Below are 11830 nucleotides of genomic sequence, written 5' to 3' on the forward strand. Positions count from 1 at the left end.
TTCTAACTCTTCTACTGAGAGTTTGCTTTCTTGCTCTACTTCTTCCAGTTCCCAGAATTTCTTTATTTGTGTGTCCATTTCCCGTCTGGATATCATGCTGCACACTTCAAAATTCCTTGATTTTTTTTTTCTTAAGAAATTCATTACATGATCCATCCCAACTTTGTGTTTTGAATGATTAGCCCGGTACTTATCGTATACGTATACATCCATCAATATGTTACTGTATTCCTTTACTCCTAATAATATGTGTATCTTCCGTAACTTTTGGTATCGCGGGTCTGCTAACAAGATGTTTCTTTCATTGCATTCTTCTAATTGTATTTCCTGTTCTGGTAAGTCTTTGGTCATTTTCGGTAATATAAAAGCCACCGTTTTCATTATAAAGTTACTCTTAAAATGTGTTTCAATGATTAACTTCATACTCAAGTTCGATATTTTTCTCCTACCCAACCGATTCCTGAGATTCTAGCATGTATTGGTTTTCTTTGCGTTCTCAGGATGGTTTACGCTTGTTCCGTTATGAAGGAGCATTGCGAACATTGGTCTATTAGTGCTCTTATTAAGTGAAAACCTCCTTCGGAATCCTTTATGCGCACGATTGCCGTGGCAAGTAAGGCTTCTACATCATTGTGGCTTGCACAGGTCTGTCTGCACATTCACTGAGATCTGTCTTCGCTGCTGTGTGTAGTCATTTCTGTACCCATTATTTTCTTGAGTATATTCTCGATTTCCGTTATTCGGATGTCTTCCATTGTCAATAATGATTGTCACGCACCGATTCCTGAGATTCTAGCATGTATTCGTTTTCTTTGCGTTCTCAAGACGGTCGTCGCTTGTTCCGCTATGAAGGAGCATTGCGAACATTGGTCTATTAGTACTCTCATTTGGAATCCTTTATGCGCAAAGATTGCCGTGGCAAGTACGGCTTCTACATCATTGTGGCATGCACAGTTCACTGAGGTCTGTCTTCGCTGCTGTGTGTAGTCATTTCTGTACCCATTATTTTCTTGAGTATATTCTCGATTTCCGCTATTCGGATGTCTTCCATTGCCTGAATAACCATTTCCTCCCCTGTTCCTATCAGGGTGATATGCATTTCTCCTGTTGTTCGGATCTCTTCCATTGCCCGAACTTCCTAATTCTCTCCGTTTCTTTCAGAGATATTTTCTTTTCTTCTCTCATCTGGGTTTCTCCCATTGCCCAAATATTCAGGTTCAGAATGTATCAGTGTTCTCCACTACATTGTCTACATCTCTGCTGGAATTTATTTATTTATCGTATGGCATACAATAAGAGGCGAAGAGCAGACAAACGTAGTAGAGGAAGACCACCTACACGTTGGGCTGACGACATCAGGCGTATCACGAAAAATTGGCAACAAAGAGCACAAAATCGCAAAGAATGGAGGTGTTTAATGGAGGCCTATATCCAGCAGTAGACGTGATAAATAAAGGCGGGATGATTATGACGATGATGATACAATAAGAACACATAACTAAAAATCAATATAAACTCGCATTCAGGAACTCATCGAAAACTCCAGGGAATCGCCTTCGGGGGAATTCTTCAACAATGTGACGGACGGTCTGTCGTTGCGCACCACAGACCCACTCAGGAGTAGTGGGACAACCCATCTATATAAGCTGTCAACATATCTACCGCTGCTCGTTCTTATTCTGTTTAGCGTTTTCCATGTATTGTGGGTCAGCTCAAAGCCTGGCAGTTTCTGATCGATACAGGCCATTTGGTGGGCTTCCTCTGATGAGTCGCTCTCCCATTGTCTTCTTCAAGCGTTGGTGAGGTTGAAATATTCCTAATGTAAGGAGTTGGCTCTTAACAATGCAGGATATCGGGAATGCAGTCTGTTTATTTCGATATCAAGCTTATCATGGTGGATGGGTAGTTGATGGTTAGCCTCGATTTTTCGATATTCTCTGAGAAGATAATGACTTCTTGACAGTTTCGGCGGTGGAATGTGACTCAGAATGGGAAGCCAATAGTTCGGTGTGGGTCTAATAATTGTACCTGAGATCATTCGCATTGTCTGCTTTAATTGGGTGTCAATAATCTTGCTGTTTCGTGTGTTTGCTATTGAGCCATACCGGGGAAGCATATTCAGCCACCGAATATACAAGTCCGAGAGGGGATGATCTGAGTACGGAGGCTGAAGACCCCCATATAGTGCCACATAGCTTTTGGACTATATTATTTTTCGTTTTCAGTTTTGCTACCGTTCTTTGTAGCTGTTCTTTAAAATTCAATGTTCTGTCCAGAGTCACTCCAATATATTTTGGTGTTGAATTCCTTAACATTTAAATGGTTTTGGATTCAAGTGCTTTCAGGTGGTTTGGTAAACTGTTTAAATCTAGTAAGGGCCCTAACAACTATGTTAGAAGAAGCAGTTATTTTGCGAATATAATGCCAATTTACCGAAATTCTTTTTTATTTGTAAATATGAAATTAACATTTTTTATGATGTATGGAATTATTTTTCCAGCTTAAGTGTATATTTTATATTGATTATTATTTAATTGATTGTTTGATAATCGAAAACTACTGACAACTAAATATTGGAACATTGTTTTGCTTTTCACCACGTTCCTTAAATTTTATCAGCCTGGCGCAAAGAAAGCTTTGAAATCAAAATTAAACATACAAATAGGTAGGGCATTGTCAATAATGATTGTCACGCATCATTTGAGTATGAATAAAGACAACCGTTAGTTTTATTACGTGTAAAATATAATAATGGCACGTGGAAAACCTACTAATCCAAAAGTTCTAGAAATTATTATTCATCAGTACCGTGAAGGGAAAACAATGCATGAAATTTCCAATGAATGGACTGTACCAATAACTACTGTGTTCAATATAATTAAAATATGGTGAAACCTTCCAGTATTGATGTTCGCGGCAAAAGCTCAGGCCGTCCAAAAGCTGTTTCTCAAAGAAGTGTAAAGCATTTAATTAGAATATGTCAGGAAGAAGAAATACACTACGGGAAGTAACTTTTACGAGAAATAGAGAAACGGGGATGAATGTTTTCAGAGAATGCTGTCGCAAATATATAAACAAAAGCGGTCATAGTTTCTATAAGATTTGTTTGATAGGTTCTTCTTAGTGATATAAATTTTCTGTTTTTTTATTTATTCGAGAAGGTCAAAGAAAATATTGTTGACAGAAATTCAAAAAAGGAATCATTACATTTGGGGTAAATCAAAACTTTCGTGGACCAAACATAACTGGGATAAAGTTTTCTACAGCGACCAAAGCAAATTTGATGTCTGTGTGGGAGATTATCGAAAGCATGTGATTTGAGAAAAAACATTCCATACGAAATGCCTCAAAAGAACTGTAAAGTTTCCTCAGGGCATCATAGTGTGGGGTTGTATGTCAGCCAAAGGGTTGGGAACTTTACATTTTATTGAGACCATAGTAAACGCAGCTAAATATCAAGATATATAGATATACTCAAGATATCCTTGGTTATTCGTTTCTACCAAGTGCAGCAAAGTTATAACGAATCTTAATCCAATAGAGACACTTTGGCACAAAATGAAACAACACCTAAGAAATAACACTCAGCCACAACTACATGCAGAATTACAAGAAATATGGGTAGTTTTACCCCTGAATTCTGTGAAGGTCTAGTTCATACAATCCTTAATAGAGTTCAGGCTGTTATTATTATCTTTTATTTTAATTTGTTAAAAACCTCTTGTTCCAATATTCAGTTGTCAGCATTTTTTGGCTATCAAACAATAAATTAAATATCAATCAATATAAAATATATAATTAAACTATAAAAATAATTCCATACATCATAAAAAATGTTGTTAATTTCATATTTACTGCTTTTTCCAACATATGGATGTTAAGGCTCATAATATCAGTGTGATTATTTGGCTGAATTTGCTTAGTTTGAATCTGCATGCTTTATGTTATTGGTTGTTGAGATGCTGAGATTCTCTGAGTTACCTGTATAACCTTTCCTTGAAAGTAAATAAGGAAAAAACTATTTCTCTACTTTATTTTGTAAATAGTATAAATTGATGGGATATAATATAAGTATTTAACGGTAAAAATAAAAGAAACTTATTAAAAAAAAAAAACAATAATATACAAGAAAACAATTATATTACAGAACTTTTATCCATAAGAATTTGCCTTATGTTTAGGTAAAAATTGAAAGTTTTCTGGGACTTTTCCCAACAGCATTTCACTAATTTTAATCCAGTCTGAAGCAGCAGGAGATGCCATTAAAGTTTCTAGTTCATCTCTCCCTTTAAAATGGGGAGGTCTTTCATTTATCTTCTGAGGGGGTGTTTCCAACAACCCTACTGGTATATATCTATACAAAAATGACAGCCATTCCAACAAGAATCTTCTAGTATTTTCTACACCTGTGTTATCAGATCCCCAGTGTTCAAGTCCATAGTTGGCATATTTCTTTACAATATCAAACCTTTCTGAACTGGATATATCCCACAGCTTCTGCTCCTTTATTTCAGTAAATATCCAAGGTTTTATTAATGCCCCTCTTCCTATCATTACTCCTGCGACATGGGGAGCTGTTTCTTTTGCTTTCACATAATCTTCATAACTAAGAACATCCCCATTGCCTAATACAGGCAATGGATCAGCTGCTTTTGCAACTTTATCTATATATTCCCAATTTGCTAATCTTGTGTACCTCTGCTCTCTAGATCTTCCATGAATTGTTAGGAGGCTTGCTCCATAATCTCTCAACTTTGGTGCCTAAAAAATAAAAAAACAGTGACCTTTCTGTGTGGACATTATGATTTCAACTAGAGAACTAATACACATAATAAACCACATTAATATAAACATTCACCTACTTTTTTGAGGTTAGATCTAAATTTGAATTCATAATAAACAGACAATAGACAATAAATCAGTCAAGGCAATTCTCATAGCACAAAAAATAAACAGAAAGTTATGTTATTAGTAATGTAGAATGTAGTGGCTACATTTATATAGGATCATCTGTAATAATGAACATAGACTAATAAATAACCTACCAAAGTATGTGCTATATTTTCATTGTTGTAAACACCCATTCTCATCTTTACAGTGAATGGAATATCCAAAATGGTGCTCATACTTTTGACACAACTTTCCAATACTCTAGCTCTTCTCATCAATCCACATCCAGCTCCAGTTTTATACACCAGTTCAATTGGACATCCCATATTCAAATCGACAAAATCAATATCTGTCTCTTTTTGTAAAAGCTGCCCACACTTTGCCAATAAGTAGGGATTATTGGCACACAGTTGTACTCCAAAAATATCTTCTGACTCATGTCTTTTTAATAGGGCCCATTCCTGTCTCATACCTAAAACATATTATGTTAAGGCATCACAAAAAAAATAAATATGTAATAATAATCTCTAATATACACATCTATACATATGTATTTATAAAAGAATAAAAGGAAATCACTCGTCTGCACAAGAATATACTGACCCTGTAATAATGAAGAGCACATAGCCATTTCTCCACAAGTAACATCAGCTCCAAATTGCTTGCAAATTCTTCTAAATGGAAGATTGCCTACAGTTGTCAATGGACTTAATACCAATTTGTCTTTCCAGTCAATCTTTTTCTTCTCTCTTTGTAAAACTGATATCAAATCTTCATCTGTAACACATCCAATACTGTTCTTATCTGTTTCTTCACCTTCATCCTTATTATTCTAAAAATATTCAGTTAAATATGTATATATTCTGTAATTACAGGATTATTATTATTTGTGTTTTAAAAGAAATTATAAAATACCTTTCTTAAAGAATCAACATACTTTACACACTTCTCAGCCAAATTAAAATCATATGTTCTCTTTCGAAGTGCTACTTGGATATCATGTTGAAGAATATTTCTAGTATGTGGACCCTTAGCTTCATAGTCTAAATATTTTTGCTGATCAACTTTATTCCGACCTTCAGCAATATGATCATTGCCAAACCTACAAGACAGTCCTCTGATGCATTTTCCAGAAGTTTGGAAGTTATAGCAAGAATTGTCTATATCCTTTGGTTTTATTTCAAGATACTTTTGAACATCATGTAAAAATTGACAGTTATTTTTGTCACACTTTGGAATTTCGTCTCCTTTGGATATATTAATCAAGCTATTACAGAGTTCTTTACTTTTATCAAGTCTGAATGTTGGACCTCTTGATTTATTCTGACCCTTTAACTTGTTCTTTGAAAACTTTTGTCTTTTGGAAGGTGGTTCCAGCGATTCTTCTCCATTTGTAGAATTGTCAATAGAGTTCTTGTCTTTTTCAGAGACATGCTCTAAATTTAATTCTCGCTTTTGCTCGGGAATGATGTACCTAAAATATTTACATTTTATATAAAAAGAAATAAAGAGATATTATGAATTTATTACTCTGTTTTTATTTTACAAATACCTTCACTGGCCATACTCAGTTGTTATACAGAAATAAGGGTAATGTAAATATAACAAGGTTTGTTTAATTCAATTCGAGTTTTTAAATTTGTCAAAAATACCATGAGGAATAATGACAGCAGAAAAAGGTTTACTTCTTCTTCTTCTCTTTTCAAAGTGTTTATGTTGGTTCAACTAAATAACCAATTAACCAGTACGGAATTATGTAAAAAGCTGTATTTTCAATACATTATATCAAAGGAATATATTACTTATTCTAATGTAAAAGATTATACAAACATTCAATATTTTTTGGAAATAACAGTATATACGTATAAGAACAATAATAATTTAAAACCAACCATGTCATTCGTCAAATCGTGTTTATTCTATAAGTTGGCAACGGTTTCCTGCTCTCTAATGACAGTTGGTATTGTCCTATTCCTTCCTAATAAATAATGGCTTCTTGTTAAGGCGGTGGGTGGTCGAGAATTTTATAATTTGCAAGTTTAGTGATAATTTTTGTATTTAAAACCTTCAATTGCAGTAGTGTCAGAGCTCTAGACGGTAAATAGTAATGATATATCCTAATTTCGTTCGTGCATTGTGCTCTTTTACTTATTGAAAGTTCTAACTTGTCATAAAGAATAATGATCTGCTCGAATATTATCTAAAATGAGTTAATAACACTCATTTTGTTAGAATTAATGATCCACCGCCGAAATGATGATGTGTTTGGGTGTTAACTAATGGGAGTTGTGAATTAACATGTAAGTATTCTTTAATTTACCCAGACATTAGCTAGAGTGCATTTGCCCAGGTACAGTCATTACAATGAACAGAGGTGCATTTTTGGAAAAAATGAGTGTACCTGGTTAATTTGAGCTTTGATTGTCAATTATTTAGCATCATATTTGCATATTTACATAAATTCTTTTCATAACTGGTTATTTTTCTCACAGTTTATACAGTGTTCTGCCTACAATATTGAAGTAAGATAAATAATTGCCAAGATTTGACTACACAAATTAATCAAGTTTTAAAATATAGATGTTATATTTGAAATTGTTAGATATTTATTTGATTTTGAGAAAAATGTGGAAAAATTATTGATTTATTGTCACACACTATTATAAGTTGATTTAGTTTTTATATTAACATCAAAAGTGCCCATTAAAAAGTAAGATCTGTTAATGGAAGAAAATACCCAATTGAAGTCATCTAATAATGATCAGTTGTAAACCTGTTTTATGAAAATTTGTGAAGCTCTTTAAAATTACTAAGGTATTTAGTTACTAATTTTAAAAATTTTCTTTATTCCATTCTAGGCTTTGTCTTTTTTGTTTATTTTAGTTTTGATTCATATTTTTCTGCTTTTTTTGTGTTTTGCTTAGTGCAGTACATTTTATTTCTTTTATTTTTACACATAGCTGAGGCAGTAAATAATAAAGAACATTAAAATCCAGTTTTGAATGTTGAGTAGTCAAAACTGCTACTTAATTTTCAAAACAATGCATTTACATGAAAATTCAAGTACTTAATAATCTAAGGTACTTAAAATAGATTTGTTTTATGTTGTTATTCATCATGGAATCTTTGAAAACCTGCCACATTGCTTGAATACAAATAGAAAACCTATCTACTAAAGTGAATAAGTCAAAGGCATTGGCATTGATATAAATGCCCTCTGAATTAATTCATACATGTTTAATCTAGAAATTATCAAGATTCATATAAAATTGTTTAAATCAAAGATAATTACATACCCTGGAATATTGTACAGCTGAAGTCACTGAATAGTGTAACCTTAATTTTTACATTCCAATACTAAAATCACAATGTCATACGAATTTGCTAAATGTCAAAGTTCTTGTCAAAAAAACAAAAGCAATTGTCAAACTCAGAGAAGGTTGGTCACTAATGCAAGTTGCTGCAGATTTGAATGTAAGCCATATGTGCATATGGAAAATCAAACAAAGATGGAAGCATTTTCACTTTAAAGCACAGTTAAGTGGTTCAAGAGGGTAAAATATGAGGTGTTAGTAGATTATCTGAGAGAAGCTTCTTTTTCTTCAGCTTGAAAAGGCAGCGAAGGGAAAGCATTTTCTGGCAGCATTCACACTGCAGGTAGAAGGATTAAAGCAAATGAATTGATAAATTGTGAAGCTGTAAGGAAATCTTTTTTGACTGAGGATCACAAGAGGAGATTAGTTGTATTTTGTGATATAAATTCATAAACTGTGAAGACAACTTTTGATCTAACATTGCATTTTCCAATGAAAAAGTGTTTCAATCATATAGCAATGGTTGAATAAGAGTTTCTAGGCCAAGAAATCATAGGTTATTGATGAACAGTATATGTGCAGAAAGCCAGGCTTTTGTTCTCATATAGAAGAAAAATTAAAAGGATTATATTACACATATTCTTGAGAATATAATGTTGCCATCAGTGATCCAGGGATTCCCCAATAACAACTTTGTCTTCCAACATGATAATTGCCCAGAGCATATTAGTAGAATTGTTCAAGAATGGTTGGAAGAAACTGATGTTAATGTTCTTCCATAGCCTTCCCAGAGTCCAGAACTTAACCCCATCGAAAATTTGTGGCAGAGTTGTTAAAGAAATTAAGTGAATGAATCCTTAGGCCAAGGAATAGAATTAAACTATGAGAAGTAATTGAGCATGCATGGGAGGAATTTGTTGAATATAACATGAGATTAGTGCTGTCTATGAACAGAAGATTGCAAATTTGCATCAAATGGGGCTTCCACAAAATATTAACTGTGTTACTGTTTATCATTATTTTTCGTTTGGTTTTAGCAAGGAGCCAATTCATTTTTTTTTTCAACAGTATTTAACAGCAGCTCTTTTAAGAGTCATCGGCACTGGTGTCTGTAGTGGTATAATTATTAATATAAAATAGATTTCAAATAAAATGGATATTTTTAACCCTGACTTCCTTATTTTCATTATTAAGAACATAATGCATTTTATTCACAAAAACTTTGGGTAAAATAAATTTACTTAATTTATTTTGATTTTTTAATTTTAATGAATCTATTCTGGGTCTGCCAACGGTTAATAATCTCTTAAACATATTTTTCTATTTTACCTCTGAATATTTCCCAATTATGTCTAGTTTACTACTAAACTGTCTGTTTGACTTTTTTTCTTTTATTTTATAGTTTTTGTAATTCTCGTTTGTTTTATCTTTCAGATATTGTTTCCATTCTTTTTTCTTTTACTTGCTTTTTTATTTCTTAGGACCACCATGTTGTCTGTTTCTTTAAGAAGTCTTTTTATTTGTTCCACATATTTCTTTATCTGCATCCAATAGTCAATTGTTAAAGTTGTTCCATGCTGTTTATATCATCATTGTCTTCAGTTTCTTATATTGTTAAGTTTTTCGTTTACTTGTTTCCCAAATATAGTTTATATGTTCTTATTGTCTCTGTTTTTTCTTTTCTTTACTATGCTTTTTCTTCTATTTTATTTCCTCTCTTATCTTAGTTACTATCTGTAATGGTTGGTGCCTATTTTGGCCCTCTGTGTATTTTTGTATCCATGACTTTCGTTCATTGCTTTCAACTAGTATATAGTCAGTTATGGATTTCTGGTCATTTCTCCAATAAACCCTATATGACTAGTGTAGGTTTCGTCTCTTATTCCGATCCTATTGTTGAAATCTCAAAAGTATATTTTTCCTCTTGCTTCTCTTGCAAGCATTAACACTCCCCAGAATTCATCTTTGCTTTGTGTGTTATCATCTTTATTTGGTTGATTACGACTATATGTAATAGTTTTATTACAGCTACACTCTTTATCATTCACCTGTATTAGTAATATTATCTCTGGCCATGCTTTCCAGAATTATATCTGTTTTTCCACTCATCTATGTAGTATACAACCTACAACTGCAGCTGCAATATTTTCCATTTTTTACTATTCATTTTCCTTTTTTCTTGTCTGATATTTCTGCTGCCTCAAACTCCTGTATTAATTCTAGTTCTTTACCATGTAGGCTCTTAATGTCCCACTCTCCAATTTTCCAAATTATATGGTAATTTTTTTATTTGATCTGTCTATGTGTTTAATGTTTTTGATTCTTTCATGTAGTTTAGTTATGTCCATAGTCACAGTAAAGGCTTTTTCAGTTTTACCTTTATCATATTCCTTGTTTTTTGTCACTAATTGTCTTCATTTTTCTGACTTCTACACTACCCCCCTATATACTTTATATGCATGCAATAAAATACCTATCGATAGTCTCATTACATTTGGAACATAGAGTATTGTGCGAATTAATGTGAACAAACAGAATTAATTTGTAAATATGATTTATTTAGGCCAAAGGTAAATTTAGGTACACTTACATGAGATTTTTTCATTAATTAGTATTTAATATGTCCCCCTTTTACTTTTATGACTTCCCGGAGTCTTCTAGGCATGGAATCCACAAGTTTTTTGCAATTGTTTGTGATTGCTTCATCTCTAAACCACACCTTAATCACCGCTTCCACCATTTTTGTTTTTGTCGCACAGTCAAATTTTTGCAGTTTAGCCTTACATATTGCCCACAAATTTTGTAAGAAAAACAGCCCCAGAACATTTTTTTGGTGGGATGTTTAACTGTTTGGTTAATATGGCTAGCTGAAAGTGACTCATTGGCTGCCTTTCGTACGAATTTTGATCGATGGCCCTGCACTAGGAAGTGAGTCTCATCAGAAAATAACACTTTTCTCCAATCTTCTGCACTCCAATGAGCGTATTTTTTTGTCCAATTTAGTCTTTATTTCATCATAGGCGCTATCAGTTGTTTCTTCTGTGGTCTCATGGCTCTTTTCCTTCCTTCTAAGAGACGTCTGCGTACCATTGAGTCTTGAATTTTTATTCCAGCCTTTTCTAAATCTTGCTGGAGGTCATAACTTGTTTCTATGGGATGAAGTTTGCTATCGCGCAAAAGAAAGGTTTCATCTCGAGCAGTAGTCTTCCATTTTCTTCCACATTTTCCTTTCTGCTGCACTTCAACTGACCCTGTTTCCTTTTTTGTTTAATTATTTTGTTTACTGCACCCAAACTTACACAACACTCTTTTGCAATGTCCCTCTGAGTCATTGGTGTATCCTCACTAAGTGTTATGATCCTTTCTCTTTTCCTAGGAGTGATATCCATATTAAAAAGTTAAACCTGATTGCACAGTTTACAATTAATGAAAATAACACCAACTTGCACATAACCTGAGATACAACAAAATATAATAATGATATAAAAGACAAAGTACATGTTTTGAACAATATACTAATAAGTTTTTGAGGTTATGTTGTTTTTTTGACAGAACAGTAGACAGAATAGGCACAGCAGGTGTGCCAACTTATGAAAACTGAATTTCGATCTCCGTTCACATTAATT

General features: G+C 33.2%; 2 protein-coding genes across 2 annotated transcripts in view; one reads left to right on the top strand and one right to left on the bottom strand.

The window, feature by feature from the left end:
• Window positions 1-4121: 4121 nt before the first annotated feature.
• Dus3 (Dihydrouridine synthase 3) lies at window positions 4122-6571 on the bottom strand. Its single transcript, XM_072520987.1, has 5 exons — window positions 6421-6571; window positions 5806-6364; window positions 5494-5722; window positions 5046-5362; window positions 4122-4761 (listed from the first exon to the last, which is right to left on the bottom strand). Exons 1-5 carry the CDS (start codon window positions 6453-6455, stop codon window positions 4153-4155), a joined length of 1749 nt encoding a protein of 582 aa, XP_072377088.1. The 5' UTR covers window positions 6456-6571; the 3' UTR covers window positions 4122-4152.
• Window positions 6572-6816: 245 nt separating this feature from the next.
• Window positions 6817-11830, top strand: part of RhoGAPp190 (Rho GTPase-activating protein 190) — a 28942-nt gene continuing 23928 nt past the window's right edge. The window contains exon 1 of the mRNA XM_072520988.1: window positions 6817-7190. The gene's annotated coding sequence lies outside the window, so the exon portion shown is untranslated. The remainder of the gene's footprint in view (window positions 7191-11830) is intronic.

Source organism: Diabrotica undecimpunctata, chromosome 1 (genome assembly GCF_040954645.1).
Source record: "Diabrotica undecimpunctata isolate CICGRU chromosome 1, icDiaUnde3, whole genome shotgun sequence".
NCBI lineage: Eukaryota > Metazoa > Arthropoda > Insecta > Coleoptera > Chrysomelidae > Diabrotica > Diabrotica undecimpunctata.